General features: G+C 46.5%; 1 protein-coding gene across 3 annotated transcripts in view; it reads left to right on the top strand.

Moving 5' to 3' along the window:
- The window catches only part of TSGA10 (testis specific 10), a 125,733-nt gene that overhangs the window by 33,469 nt on the left and 76,272 nt on the right, over positions 1-15,992 (top strand). For 2 of the 3 annotated variants that reach the window (XM_068268190.1, XM_068268189.1), the window contains exons 3-5: positions 4,806-4,871; positions 8,444-8,594; positions 15,715-15,884. In XM_068268190.1, coding sequence (XP_068124291.1) covers positions 4,806-4,871; positions 8,444-8,594; positions 15,715-15,884 — 387 coding nt within the window. Of the gene's footprint in view, positions 1-1,990; positions 2,223-4,805; positions 4,872-8,443; positions 8,595-15,714; positions 15,885-15,992 lie in introns of those variants that run through there. The other variant, XM_068268191.1, reaches the window with a different exon arrangement.

Genomic DNA, 15,992 nt, shown 5'->3' with positions numbered 1-15,992 from the left:
GGAGAGATCCGGAAAGATCAGGATCCTATGGGTCTGAAAGTCCACATGAGGTAGGTTCCGAGAGGCCATGATGATAGCTTCTTTGGAGCTGAAGTAGTGGAGTTTGGTGATTATATCCCTGGGAGGGTCGCCCTCTTTGGGCAGGGGTCTCAGGGCCCTATGTGCCCGATCCATCCGCAGCTCGGCTCTGGGAGATCAGGGACAAGGTGGCGGAATAGTGCTAGTAAAAAGTCTCGTACCTCCGTAATGGACTCGGGGACCCCCCGGATTCTGAAGTTGCTTCTCCTGTCCCTGTTTTCTTGATCTTCCCTTGCCTCGAATAATGTGGCGATATCCGCACGCATCCCCTGGATATCAGCGTCCACCTGGCTGCAATAGGCCTTGACCCCCTCCAGCCCCTCCTCAACCTCGTGTACTCGCTCACCGAGAGCTGACAGTTCTTCGCTAATCTGCTTAACGGTTTCCGTTTTGGAGGCATTGATAAGCCTTTCAAGGTTCAGGTAAAGGGTTTGTAGGTCCGCTTTGGTGACTCTGTCAGCGTCTAAGTTCTTACCGCCTTGTGAGCTGCTCTCGCCGCTAGGCCGAACGCCATCTTGGATTACGGTCCCATTCTGCTTATTAGAGAAGAGCTCAGGGATTCCGGGGTCCGTGGACGCCTGGTTTTTCTTAGGACCCATGCCGAAGTGCTCCGGGTGTCTTGCGGGAGAGGATCGCAGCGAAGAGGGAGAAGGAGCGGGGTCAGGGCGTGCTGTAAGCGGCTAAGTTTGCCGGAGCTAATCCGCCATGCGTCTGCCCTGCACGAAGGTTAGGCGCCGCCCCCAGGCTTTTTTTCTTTTATGGGCGGAGCTTAGATAAAAATGCAGCTAAAAATGATGCTTTGGTAAGATAAACAAAGTTCTGATGCTGTGAAACTGTTAAAGAAACACCAAGCCTTTTCAGTTCTGCTGAGTAGATTTTTAGTCCGGAGGTTCACTTTAAGTACAGTATTTTTATGACGTGCATTTAATGGGGTTGATTTACTCCCCATTGCTTTTTCTATTAATAAAATGATTGTATGTGTATTACAGATATTGTATAGAACATTAATTGCAAAGAAAAAAAGTCTCATATTTTTATTTCAAGTTATACAGGTAGTCCCTGGTTAATGAACGAGATAGGGACTGTAGGTTCATTCTTAACCTGAAGTCGGAACACTGTGTCATCTCTGTCCCTTTTTCCTCCTATGTGCCCCCATTTGCCTCCAGTGTCCCCCTCTGTGCCTGTTTGTCCCCTTCAGTGTTTGTTTGTCCCCTCTGTATCCGTTTTGCCCCCCCCCCCCCTCTGTGCCTCTCTATGTCTCCTCTCTGTGCGTCTTTTCATCCCCCACTCTATTTGTACCCCCTCTGTGCCTCTATTTGTACCCCCAGTTCCGACGGTACCCCCTCTGTTCCTCCACTTCGCCCCCTTTGTGCCTCTGTATCTTCTCTGCGCCTCTGCTTTGCCCCTCTTTGCGCCTCTGCTTTGCCCCTCTTTGCCTCTGCTTTAACCTCTCTGTGCCTCTGTACCTTCTCTGTACTTCTGCTTTGCCCCTCTGTGCCTCTGTACCTTACTCCGTGCCTCTGCTTTGCCTCTCTGTGCCTCTGTACCTTCTCTGTGCCTCTGCTTTGCTCCTCTGTGCCTATGCGTTACCCTCTCTGTGCCTCTGCTTTGCCCCCTCTGTGCCTCTGATTTGCCCCCTCTGTGCCTCTACTTTGCCCCTCTGTGCCTCTGCTTTGCCCCTCTGTGTCTCAGCTTTGCCCCCTTTGTGCCTCTGCTTTGCCCCTCAGGGTCTCCGCTTTGCCCCTGTTTGTACCTCTGCTTTGTGCCTCTGCTTTGCCCCTCTGTGCCTCCGCTTTGCCCCTCTGTGCCTCTGCTTTGCCCCCTTTGTGCCTCTGATTATGCATACCTGGAGAGTTCCCAATAAATATTACTGTTACTTTATAACGGCTTATTTGCTGGTCATTTTTTACCTGAGGGAGGTGAGTCCACCTGTTTCCCTCCTTTTAAGCGGATTTTAATTATTCTATCCTTGTTGGCGCCTCTGTTACTCTTATTTTACTGCTGATCTAGTCCACCCTGGGTGGAGGGGTGCATCCCCATTATCTTCTATCTACAGAGAGCGACTTTTTATTACCTGAGAGGGGTCAGGTTATAATTCTCCCCACCTGCCGGTCCAGTGGTTGCCTTTGTGGTAACCCATATTTGTGAGTACATTACCATTAATTTACACTATATTTTCAATTTCTTTGACATGCTACACCATATTGGGCTCTCGGTTTCACTTCTGTTCTTTGAAAGCCGTCTTCTTTGCTCCCTTTTGTACCTCCACTCTGCCTCCTCTGGACTCATCTTCCTGCCCGAGTCCAGCGATTTCCTTCTAGCCACTCTGCCTCCTTCTCCCTCTAGCTGCGTACATCACCGCTTCTTGTATGTCATGTGACATACAAGAACCTGTATGTCACGTGACATACAGGAAGCGAAGTGATGATGTACGCGGCTAGAGGGAGCAGGAGGCAGAGAGAAGAACAGACAGCAATGAACTCGGTTCGGAGGTGAGTCCAAAGCTGCTGCTGCACGCGTGGGCACTTGGGGGAAGTTTGAAGCGCTTCTGGCGGGGCCCCTCTGGCACAACATGCCGACTGCGCCTGCCCGAGCGGCTCTCAGAGTCGCGCTGACATCATCTGGACTGTATTGCGCACAGCCCGGATGACGTCAGTGCGACTCTGAGCCGCACAGGGGAATGCAGGAAGGTGCCGACCTGGCGAGGTCGACATCTGCACCCGAAGGGACTGGGAGCCAACGAAGCTGCGTCGAGGGCACAGGTCGTCTGCCAGGAGCTGGAGGAAGCCCAAGGTAAGTGGATTTTTTTTTCTTTAGTTCCTTGGACGTTGCCTTTAAATAATACCCGAGGTGATTCAGGGGGGGGGGGGGGGGGAGGAGGGGGACACAGAAAAATGCCTCTGTGCCCACTCACTGCCAACCCCCCCCCACACCCCCTATAGCCTCCCAAAATTAGCGAAACGCGTTTGTCGCTATGCCGAAGGGTAAGGGGGGAGAGGGATTCCCTGCTTAAACGCCCACTAGGGGCATTCCTGCAGGTCTTCCAATGCTGCCATTGGGCAGCTCTGCCTCTTCACAGCCAGGCCCCCTGCTGCTCCCCCGCCTCCCTGCATGCTGCTCCCTGCATGTTGTGACCCCAGGGGTCACGAAACCAAAAGTGGGAGAGTACAGGCCACCAGAGCAGCGGAGATGGCGGCAACCTGATCTGCCTAGCCCCCGAATCAGGTAGCCTTGTTTTGGTTTATGTAAATCCCCACCTCGGGTTCTCTTTAAGTGCTTCAGAAAACAGGTGGGTCGAAGAGCTCAGAGAAGCTCTTTTTGCACAACTGAAGTATTTTTTAACTCTTCCTGTACTGGAAAACAATATGAGACTCTTTTCTTTGCTACTAATGCTCTGTTTCTAAGCTGTACTACACATACAATTCATTATCTCATAAGTTTATTTTCGCTTCAGGTTTGCTTTAAAGGGAACCTAAAGTCTAAGGGAAAAAGCCAGTTTTACTTACTTGGAGCTCCCAGGGCTGGGCCGAGGCATAGGCTGGAGAGGCTCCAGCCTCAGGGCGCAGTGTAGGAGGGGGCGCACAATTCATTCAGCTGTCATTTCTAATTGTGTTTGAAGCAGAAAGAAAAAAGAAAAGGGGATACATAGCAGTGACTGCAAGCCATATAAGTAGATATTAAGGTGTTGGGGAGGTTGTGGGCCCTGTGGCACCTCTTAGTGTAATGGTGTAATGGCAATGAGTGTGTGACAGCTGGGGTGGAAGGGATGGAGGGGCGCACTTTGGTGTCTCAGCCTTGGGTGCTGGAGGACCTTGTCCCACCTCTGGGAGCTCCTACCGGGCCCCTGCAATCTCTGCTGTGCCTGCACAGGATGCTCCTGGCAACAGGAGTGCAAACGAGGATGCGTGGAGCCAGGGCCACGGTGGCCAGCAAGAGGCTCAGTCGGCAAAATCAAAACTGACCTGGGCAGGGGACTGGAGGATCGGTGTGTAACGGCGCAGGCACAAGGGGACTACAGGGGGCTGGTAGAAGCCCCAGGTAAGTAAAACTGGCTTTTTTCCTTAGACTTTAGGTTCCCTTTAAAGCAAACCTGAAGTGAAAATAAGCTTATGATATAATGAATTGTATGTGCAGTACAGCTTAGAAACACAACATTAGTAACAAAGAAAAGAGTCCCCTTTAAAGGACAACTGTAGTGAGACTATAGAGGCTACCATATTTATTTCCTTTTCAACAATATCAATTGCCTGGCAGCCCTGCTGATCTATATGGCTGTAATAGTGGCTGAATAACACCAGAAACAAGCATGCAGCTATTCTTGTCGGATCTGACAATAATGTCAGGAACACCTGATCTGCTGCTGGCTTGGCTAAAAGTATTAGAGGCAGAGAATCAGCAGGACAGCCAGGCAGCTGGTTTTGCTTAAAAGGAAATAAATGGCAACCTCCATACCCCTCTCACTTCAGTTGTCCTTTAAAGAGCTTAACTCAAAATGCAGATTTTCAGATGACATACTTCCTGTTTAGCAGTATGATTGAAGGGTGGGACCTTTTGAATACAGTTAGCTGCCAATTGCCTTGTCAATGCAGTCTGCCACATATGTTAAAATGTCTGCAATGGTGCGGTGCAGTTGCAATTTTAACGTGTGCAGATTACATTGCACCAAGTAAAAAAGCAGCCTATGAGATCTTTGCAAAACTGCAAACCTGTTATTTTTCTGTTTTCAGAGTGAAGTTAGAAGAAACCAAAAAACGATTGACAACTTAGAGCTGACAGTCAGAAATCTGAAATCAGTAAGTAATCTCTCAAAGGTTGCCAGGCTGGCTCCCAACTGGCCTGAGTGGGTGGACAAATAACAACAACAACAACAAATAACATTTGTAAAGCGCTTTTCTCCCATAGGACTCAAAGCGCATAAGCATGGCTCCGACCATCGTGGTACAGAGGAAGAATTTTATAAGTCTGGAAATGCTAGGCTAAACAGGTGGCTTTTCAGTCTGGATTTGAATAGCTCCAGGGATGGTGCTGTCTTTACTGGGTGTGGCAGGGAGTTCCAAAGAATAGGGGCAGCATGACAGAAGGCTCTATCATCAGATTTTTTGAGGTGTACTCTAGGAGTGACCAAGTTTACAAGTTTATAGAACTTGCTGATCTGAGGTTGTGAGAGGTGTGGTGCAGCTTCAGCAAGTCCTTCATGTATCCAGGGCCCAGATTGTGCAGGGATTTGAATGTCAGCAGTCCAATCTTGAAGAGTATTCTCCATTCTACTGGTAGCCAGTGCAGTGAGCGAAGGATCGGTGTAATGTGACAGTGGCGAGGCTGGTTTGTTAGCAATCTGGCAGCAGCATTCTGCACTAATTGCAGGCGACGCAGGTCCTTTTTGGGGAGGCCAGCATAAACGGCATTGCAGTAGTCCAGCCGTGATGTGATGAAGGCGTGGACTAGGGTTGGAAGATCCTCTGGGGGAATCAGATGTTTAATCTTTGCAATGTTCTTCAGATAAAAGTAGGAAGATTTAACTACAGATGAAACTCGGTTTCTGAAACTCAATTCCCCATCGATTAGTACGCCAAGGCTGCGCACAAGGTTGGAGCTGTTTATGTCTGAATTCCCAATCCTGATTGGTGTTGCTTTAGGATAGAGCTGTTTTGATGGCGAGTGCTGGCTTTGGACAAACAGGACCTCAGTTTTGTCAGCATTCAGTTTCAGCCAGTTATCCTTCATCCATGCCTGTAGCTCAGCTAGGCAAGAGTTTATTTTTGGAGTAGGGTCTGTTCCACCAGGTTTGAAGGACAGGTATAGCTGTGTGTCATCGGCGTAGCAGTGGTACGTCAGGCCATGACGTTGGATAAGTGTACCAAGTGGCAACATGTAGATTGCAAACAGTAGAGGGGATAGGATTGATCCTTGTGGCACTCCGAATTGTAGAGGTGCAGGTTTGGACATTATAGGACCTAGGGATACTCTCTGTGTTCTGTCAGTCAGGAATGATCTGAACCACTGGAGGACTGATCCACTGATGCCACAGTACTCCTGCAGTCTGTTAAGCAGGATTTCGTGGTCAACTGTATCAAAAGCCGTTGAGAGATCCAACAGGATTAGGATGGAACATTCCCCTCTGTCCCTTGCCATGAGCAGATCGTTGCAGACTTGGATGAGGGCTGTTTCACAGCTGTGGTGTTTCTTAAAGCCAGATTGTAGAGGGTCCAGGATGTTGTTTACTGACAGCCTGGTTTCAAGTTGCAGATAGACAGTCTTTTCAATAACTTTACCTAAGAAGGGGAGGTTGGAGACAGGTCTGTAGCTGCTCATAGCATCTGGATCCATGGAAGGTTTTTTAAGAAGGGGCTTGATGATTCCTTCTTTTAGGCTGGTTTCACAGTGGGACGTTACAGGCGCACGTTAGAGCAGCCTGTAACGCAGCCCACCGCACAGCAATGAAAAATCAATGGGCTGTTCACAGTGCCCACGTTGCGTTACACAGTAACGCTGCGCCATAAGTCAACGTACTGCATGCAGTACTTTGTAAGCGGCAGAGCCGCGTTACACTGCTTGCACATGCTCAGTAACATTGGGGAGGAGCGGAGAGCGGCCAGGCACATGGCTAATTAATATTCGCTGCACTCAGTGACGTGCAGTGTTTACTTCTTGGAACGGCCGCTCTGTGCGGCGATTGGCCGGCGGGACCACGTGATGCCGCATGCGTCCAAGAGTGCGCATCACGGACGCCAGAGTGAGCTCCACAACGCGGCTCACTCTGACGTCCAAAGCAGGGAGCACCAGGCGTTGTGTTAGGGGCACGTTATGCGACCATAACGTCCCCTAAAACGCAACGTCCTGGTGTGAAACCAGCCTTAGAGAGGTAGGAAACCTCCCTGCTTTTCTCAGTTAAGTTAGTAAGGCTCTCTTTTTAATTTGTCCACAAGAGACCCCCTACCAATGGGCTTCCACCTGCTCTGTTTTGTGGTGTTCCATGTTAAGAGATGCTGTAAGAAAAAAAGGAGAGAGATCATGACTTTGTACAACTTGACACACCATTTTAATAAGCTTCTCACACCTTTTAATAAGCTTGTCAGATTGTGAAGAGTTTCCTGATGTAGGTAGCTGAAATGAAGGGTAACTGGTACAGTGGCAGGCAAGAAACGGGCACATCAGTAGGTAAGTAACCTACTGTACCTGATGTGTCATGACTCATGACAGGACCAGGTCCATAGGCGTCGGCAGGTCTTAAGTGGTTTCCCATGGAAACGGCCGCTCGATCGAGCGGCCTTTCCATGTCAGTTCACGGAGGGTGTCTCCGTGAACAGCCGGAGAGCCGCCGATCGCGGCTCGCCGGCAAAATGTAAACACGCGGGGAAGAAATCCCCGCTGTTTACATCATACGGCGCTGCTGCGCAGCAGCGCCGTGACGTAGATCGGCGATCCCCGGCCTCTGATTGGCCGGGGATCGCCGGCATATGATAGGCTGAAGCCTATCCTTCAATACGCAGGACGGATATCCGTCCTGCGCAGCCCATGGAGGGAGAGGGAGGGACGGGAAGGCAGGGAGCGCTGAAAACGCTGCGGAGGGGGGCTTTGAAGAGCCCCCCCCGCAAAGCGCAGCAAGCCGGCGGCGATCAGACCCCCCCCAGCAGGACATACCCCTAGTGGGGAAAAAAGGGGGTAAGTCTGATCGCCCTGGCTAAATCCTGATCTGTGCTGCGGGCTGGAGAGCCCACGCAGCACATATCCTGTAAAACACCCCTGGTCCTTAAGTGGTTAAAAATCTCACACAAACACAAAATGCAGAGAGCCAGTGCCCTACCATCCGGCTCATAACAAAGATGGTCACCATGGTTGTACTGGGAGTTGGCAGATTCCAACTGTGTACACACATCCCAGACATGCCGAAAAAAAAGCTATGAGGATGTCAGCCGATTGACAATGTTTAAAAAAAAAAAAGGAGCAAACAGCTCAAGTCAAAATCAGAATCATTTATTTCGTGAAACATGATGATACTAAACATGAAGGTCACTACTTCATTTAAATATGCTGAACGCATTTTGCACAGTCAGTGACGTGGTATACTAATTAAAGAGAACAACAAGTTTGAAAAATTGCTCTAATCCAATTATTTTTATCTTTTCTAGGGGTACCATCAAATGTGCTGAGGCTATTTTAAAATATCGTTGTACATAGACTAAGCAATACTTACCAGGCCGAGGCAGAGGCGAGAGAGGCTCCAGCCTCGGGGCGCAGTGTAAAAGGGGGTGCACAACTCACATAGCTATCATTCCCCTATTGTGTTTAAAGCAGAGAGATATAAGAAAAGGGGATACATTGTGCCATTACCATTATACTATATGTTGTTTTCTTTCAAAATAAGGATTTAGAAATTGCAAAGAAACAGTTAGAGAAAGTTGGAGCAGATTTTGAAGAAAGACAACAAGAGAACAGAGCTATGAACGTTCTGCTGGATCAGCTGCAAGAGGACAACATCAGGCTGAGCAAGAAAGTAGAGAAGCTGGAGAAATCAGGTATGGGGGCAGATGGGCTTGGCATTGGCACAATGGAACCTGATAAATCTGGAAGCTGCGCTTGGATTGGGTGGCTGATAACTAAGTTATCATCATGCATCTGTCTTTCGACACCTGGGAACAAGGTTATCTGGAGGCTGTATTATCAATAAACCATACAGTACACTTAGCTTCCATCCTGGTTCTGACGTAAAATGGCCTATATGACCTTAGTAATTATAAATCTGTTTTTGTGTTTTAAGTGGGAATAGACAAGGATGATCGATGCTCCTACTTGAGGACCACAGTGCTAAACCCCCCTAAAGACCAGGCCATTTTTTGCTTAATAGGCCACTGCAGCTTTAAGGCCAAGCTGCAGGGCCGCACAACTCCCTTCCTTATCTCCCCACCAACAGAGCTCTCTGTTGGTGGGGTCTGATCGTCTCCCAGATGTTTGTTTTTAATAAATATTTTTGTTATTATTTTACTAATAAATATTCCTGTTTTTTTTCAATGTCTCCCCTCCCCCGCCAGCCAATCAGCGTGATCAGCTGTCATAGGCTTCAGCCTATGACAGCCGATCACTCCCCAGTCTATGAAGGGGACAGCCGTGTCACACCGCTGTCCCCAGTACAGCGCTGATGCGGATCGCAGTGCTGTGCTAAGTGAAAAGACGGCGGTTTCACCATCTAACAGTCTCGCCTGCACGCCATCTCCTGCAGTAGCTGGCCTCAGGACTTGACGCCAATTGGCGTTAGGCGGTCCTGGGGCTGCCACCGCGGTCACGCCCATTGGCGTGACGCGGTCTTTAAGTAGTTAAGCCACTCACTGCTATTCTTTCTCTCTTTCCCATCCTTTGAAGTCCATATGCTTTGACTATACTCCCCTCTCACCTTCAAAGTCATCTATGGCCTTCTTGACCCTGCTTCTGTTTTCTCAGAATACTTCTCTGCATGGCTTCGTCAGTGCTGTCCACTGAAATCCCTACCATTATCATTTGTGATTTAAAGGGACTCTGACCTCCAAAAAGAAACAAAATTGGTGGTCCTGGCTCCTCTCTCGGTCCTGGCTTCTCTCTCTGTCCCTCCGCCGCATACCGCACCAGGGACACCCGCACCGGGTGTCAGGCTCCCACTTCCTGAACGGGGACGCTCTTCGCCTTTACGCCGGCCGCTGCGCGTCATCACGGCGGCCGGTGTGACAGTAGTACTGTCACGCTGGCCGCCGTGATGATGCGCAGCGGCCGGAATGATCAAGAGCGTCCCTGTTCAGGAAGTGGGAGCCCGACACCCAGCCCGGGTGTCGGCGGTGCGGCATGCGGCGGAGGGACCGGGAGAGGAACCAGGACCACGCCGGGGGACCTCCCGACCTACGGTGGGCTGCAGAAAGCCCCAGGTAGTACCAATTTTGTTTCTTTTTAGAGCTCGGAGTCCCTTTAAACATTCCTATTCACATCAGCAATTCTTTTGCCACCAAAATGCTTTCACTCACCTCCTTCTATGGCTTGTCTTAGTGGTCTACTGCCCAACTCACACTGATGGCCACACTCTTGATCTCATATTCACTAGTCTCTGTTCTATCACGGATTTTACTAATGCTACAATTTCTCTTTCTGACAATAACTAATTCAACTTCACCCTCTCCTTCCCTTTTCCAACTACTCTGGCACAAGTACATGCAGATCTACATAGGCCTCAATTCACGGAGCATTATCAAACGTTTATCAAACACTTTATCAAACGTTTGATAATTTACCTCATGGGTAAAATCTCACTAAGGTGTTATATATTTGTTGAACGTTTTATCGGTAAAACATTCGATAAATATATAACACATTAGTGAATTTAAAATGAGATTTTACCCATGAGGTAAATTATCAAACGTTTGATAAAGTGTTTGATAAACGTTTGATAATGCTCCGTGAGTTGAGGCCATAGTAACTATCCCAACCTAGACATGCACTTTTTCTGATGCCCTCACACCTCTTCTCACATTATTTTTTCCTGACCCAGACACTGCAGCTACATATTACCACAGCTTTGTCACAGCACTCATGGATACTTTTCCCCCCTCTTACCAAACGTGTCAGTCACCAACCCCGGCTGACCAAAGCTACTAAACTACTGAAAATGTGCTCTTGAGTAACTGAGCATCGTTGGAGAAAAAGCAACACTAATGAGGACTTCATGTCATACAAAAAAGCTCTGAATTACTTTAGAAATGCACTTTCTTTTACAAAACAGTCTTATTTTTCTTCCCTCATATCCACTCACTCCCTGTAATTATCCGCTCAGCTGGCTGCACAGGAAGACAGCTGTTTGACCATTCCTTAAGTCTGTGGGATGCAGGTCTCGAAATATCAATAAAAAGTTGTTGATCAATTTACCGGTCTGTAATATGTACGAACAGAGGCGCCAAGCAGAGTAAAACAATGTTCTAAAAATGATAAAAAGAGGGAAGTCGAGGTGGACTTACCTCCCTCTGGTAGTGGACATATACTCAAATGCAGAGTAAAATAAAGCGTGTGAGCGCCTCTGTCGCTTTATGGACCTGAACCAGTTTTATATGCGCCTGTACTGCCTGATGAAGCGGGATTGTTGACCGCGAAACGCGTTGCGATTTTATGGAGCTGTGAATAAATTGTATATTTTTTACTCTGCATTTGAGTATATGTCCACTACCAGAGGGAGGTAAGTCCACCTCGACTTCCCTCTTTTTATCATTTTTAGAACATTGTTTTACTCTGCTTGGCGCCTCTGTTCGTACATATTACAGCACGATTAAGTCCACCCCTGGTGGAGGGGTTCTTTCCCCATTTTCCTATCTACAGAGAGCGACTTTTATACCTGAGTGGGGTCAGGTACTAATACTCCCCACCTGCCTGTCAAGTGGTTACCTAATGGTAACCCACCTTTGTGAGTATAAGAACCTTTGACTTTACATTATATAATGAGCTTACCAGACAATATTGCACTATTGGGCTCTTGGTGTCCTCTGTTTTGTTTTTACAATTTACCGGTCTGAGTATCTTCAGCACAGGTAGGATTATTTACTCTTACCCTGTGAAGCTATAAATCTTTTAAACAGTCAAGTGCTATTGTGCTATATTAGAGGGCGCCTCCTACTTTTGTTTTTTCCTGAACTTTTATACCCTACTGCTTTGGGAGGTTGTTCCTATCCTGGTATAGGGCACCACTTTTATCTTAGGAGCAGCGACCAAAAAGGCCAAATGGAGACGGTACTTCTCCACATATGCTGATGGTGGTTGCCTTCAAAAGCAACCTACCTTTGTGTGTATATCATCCTTTACCTTATAGTCCCATTGTTGAGACGTTATCACATGATATCGGGCTCCCGGTGTCCCTGTGTTTTTTCTGTCTTCTATCATACCTAGTACGATTCTCTGGATAATAGACCTGTCTTTGCTTTGCAAGCTTCAGACCTGCTCTGCTGCTGAGGAATTTGCATATACTGATTATGCAAATTGCCTAGTCGCCTCCCTTGAAGGCTTGCAGCATAAATACCATGTGATCCCACAATCCTTTGCTGGTCATCATGGTTTGTTACTGCTAAAAGACTCCTGGAGTGTCAGTCTTGCTATTGTTTGTTAAAGTCTATCTTAGAGTAATTCCTCGGGACTGCACTAGGCAGCTCCTCTAGTGCAGTTAGGTTGAATTATTTGTATTGCCTGTTCTGTCTTCTGTTGTCTTTGCGATTGCACTGTCGCCAGCGGTTGGCGATGGTGAATCGTTTGGTCCAGAAGCTGGATCGCACTCACTCTGGTGGAAGAGCGGTGGATCTTATCTGACCTATTCCTGTTTTCCGTTCGTCTGTCTGTCTGGAGCAAACGCTTGCGGTTGTCTGCGGTAAGGCAGCCGTTTAGCAAGCGTTCCTGTTCTTTGTCCATTTGTGTACATTCGTTAGTCAGGGTGGCGTGCTTGTCTCTGTTGCGCTTAACGTGCGGAGACCGCGCCGTGAACGCGTTCGCTGTTGCGAATGAGTGCGATGTTCGCGTTTAGCTAGCGTTTCTTATTTTCCTTATCTTCTCATTGTTGTTTGCTGTGCCTTTGCTTCTCTCGTGCTCTGTCCTGCTCAGTCTTGTGTCACTTCTGGCAATCGCCTCTCTCGCGATTGCGTTCCTACATTGTTTCTGCTGTTGTGTGTTCTCCATCATTGGATGGCGACTAGATTGGTGGACACACATACACCCTGTCTATGTGCTCTCTCTCTTTAAGGGCTTCCCCTCGTACAATTCCTATCTGGCATCTGTGGCTGTGCAGAGGATCTGTTCCTCTGCACTCCACAGCTCCATCTGCCGGCAGGAATTCCCCTCTACTGGTGCATAGCACCATTGCTGGGTTCTCTCAGATTATACGCTTGTGGAGGATTTCCGCAGTGTCAGCGCGCATCCTGTGCGCTGACCACGGAGAGAATTACAAAATCGTTACACTCCTACAATCCAAAGTGCTTGTTTAGCACATTTAACTCTCTTCTCTGTCCCTCTTCTCCTCACTTATCTGTGAATGAATAATTATGAATTTGCAGCATACTTCACTGATAAAATTGACAAAATCCATACTGGTTTTTCTATGCATCCATCACATCCTATTTGTGTCCTTTTTTTTGACTGCTCTCTATCTGCCTTCTCTCCACTCTTTGAACACGCTCTCTCCTCGCTAATCTCCAAATCCCATCTACCGTAATAACCGTGCATGTTCTTTGGATCCTACACCCCCCATCTCATTACACTGCAGTCCTCATCTTCCCTGCTCTAACATTTCTATTTAATCTATCCCTTTCCACAGGCATCTTCCCATGCTCACTCAAAAAGGCTGCTGTTACAAAATTACTTAAAACACATCTCTAGATCCCACAGCATTATCCAGCTACCACCCTGTGTCACTTCTCTCTTCTGCATCCAATTTATTAGAACATCATATCCATGCTGAATGGATATTCAGCAATTATTTATCTTCTAACTACTTGCTTGGTCGGTCTGGCTTTCACTCTAACCACTTAACAGAAACAGCTCTTCTAATGTGGTCAATGATCTTACAGCTAAATCCATTCAAAATCCAAATGCTTATTCTTCTTGTCTTTTGCGTTTGATATTGTTGCCTACACCTTACTTTTACAGATAGGCCTCTTTTACACTACAGTATACACTTAAAAACTGGTGGGTTTGAACTCTCCATAGCAGTGCATTATGAAAAAGCTTTTATTTATAATGCATATAATGTGAACTGAGTCATAGGGAAACATGAAGTTTACCTTGCACATCAGTGGTCCGTACAGTTATAACTAATAATAACTGATGTAATGTAAATGGACCCATGCTGTCATCTTTAGGAATTAAGGTTCTTGTTCTCTCCTGTATATCGTCCTATCTATCCGAAAGGTCTTTCAGAGTCTTTTAAGTTCCATATACACACTCGACTGCCGTTGTTACAAAATGAGCGATCCGACAGTTAACGATCAACAAACAACCTCAAAGCATCTTTGAGTTCAGTGAAGGCACAAAAACGGTCCACCAATTTGATCATTAGCAGAAACATAAAAATGAGGACATAGAAGTGCTTAATTAGCCACATGTAAGTAGTTTGAATGGAGCGATTGTTTGTTATCAGTTGATACAAATGACTGATAGGGATTATCATCTCAACCAATCTGCTAGAATGGATTGGTCTACATGTCTTTTACTGTCGTTGGGCGACCTTTTTTAATGATTCTTGACTGACTCATCATTCCTTGTTTGTTTTAAGTGGTGGTGGTCGAGTGTATGTATGAAGCTTTTCCATAGAGACCATATCTCCTCTCCACATCCTCTGTAGAGGTAACTCAGGGCTCTGTCCTTTGTCCTCTCCTTTTTTCTATTTATATGCACGGTATAATTAACTCATTTGGTTTCCAATACCATGCATATTCACATTCACACTCTAACCAGCTCCTGTCCTTTCCAACTCAAAAACATATCACACCCAGGACATTACTAAAGTGCATGATCTTATAATATCTCATCAGGATTATTGGAATATACTGCTTTGTGGCCTACCAACTAACAGACTTGCACCTCTCCAATCTGTACTGAACTAGGCTTCTTGATTCATTCATTTATTTGTCTTCTCGCTCTTCCTTTGCTTCTTCTCTCTGCCAAGCTCTTCAATGGCTGCCAGTTAACCAGAAGATCCACTTCAAACTCTTAACACTAACCTACAAAGATGTTCACATTTTTCTCTCCTGCACATTTCCCAGTACTTTCTAGGTACCACCCCAACTGCAATCTCATTCTAAACACAACCTTCTGCCCTCCTCTAGAATTATCTCCTCCCATTCACGTATACAAGATGCCTCATGATCCTCACCCCTCTTCTGGAATTCTCGTATAAAACATATCCATCACTTTTCAACCATTGCAATCTTTATGCGCTCTCTCAAAACTCGCTTTTTCAGACAAGCAAGTTCTAACTTTGGCCATTCCCCTTTAGCCTCTGGCCAGGTTGTGCTCCTTACTAAATATAACCTCAAAACACAGTGCCTCTAGGTGCACATATTGAATAGTATCCACCCTCTTATTTATTCCCTATTCCTTTAGATTGTTAGCTTGCAAGGGCCGGGTTCTCTTACTCTTTATGTCTTGGAAGTTGCTAAACATTTTGTTCACCATGTTACTTGTATCACTGTAATAAGTATGATGTCTACCATAGCTGGCTGTATAGTATACTGGTTAAGAGCACTGCCTCTGACAATAGTAGACCAGGGTATGAATTCAGTAAGCCAGTTTTTGTTCATTAAGTACTTAGGCAAGACTTCATAACACTGCTGGGTGGTCTACTGAGCCCACCCTTAGTGGCTGCAGTTCTCAAGTGCTTTGAGCCCAACATTAGAAAAGAACTATACAAATGTAAGAATTATTATTGCTGCCAATTGTATATTATGTAGCAATGTCTATATTTTGTGTATACCACTGTCTATTGTTATGTACCCCTTGTTAATTTATTTTGTGCAGCGCCATGGAATATGTTGGAATATGTTTATGAATCAATAATGATAATACTAATAAAATAAAATATTGTTTTTTATATATGTATTATGAAAGTTTTTATTAAAATTTATTAAAATGTGCTCCCTCTCAATTTACCAGAGAAGAAGAGAGTTTTAGCAAATGAGAAGAGTAAAGCAACATCTCCCTCTAAACTAGACTCTTTTGTCAAAAGCTTGGAGGAGGAAAGAGATCACTACAAAAGGGAGGCGGATCGTCTGAGGAAAATGATTCGAGGTCGCAGTGCTAGTCCTCGGCGTAGTCCTTCCCGGGTAAGCAGGAATAAGAAACCTATGAAACAAAAAGAAGCAAACTGTATCTGGTCACATTACTGTGCTCATTTAATGTACAGAAAAAGAATCACATTTTGTGTATTGTAC

This window comes from Hyperolius riggenbachi, chromosome 2 (genome assembly GCF_040937935.1).
Source record: "Hyperolius riggenbachi isolate aHypRig1 chromosome 2, aHypRig1.pri, whole genome shotgun sequence".
Classification (NCBI taxonomy): domain Eukaryota; kingdom Metazoa; phylum Chordata; class Amphibia; order Anura; family Hyperoliidae; genus Hyperolius; species Hyperolius riggenbachi.
Note: the sequence above shows the minus strand (reverse complement) of the source record. Positions and strands in the feature narration are given on the sequence as shown.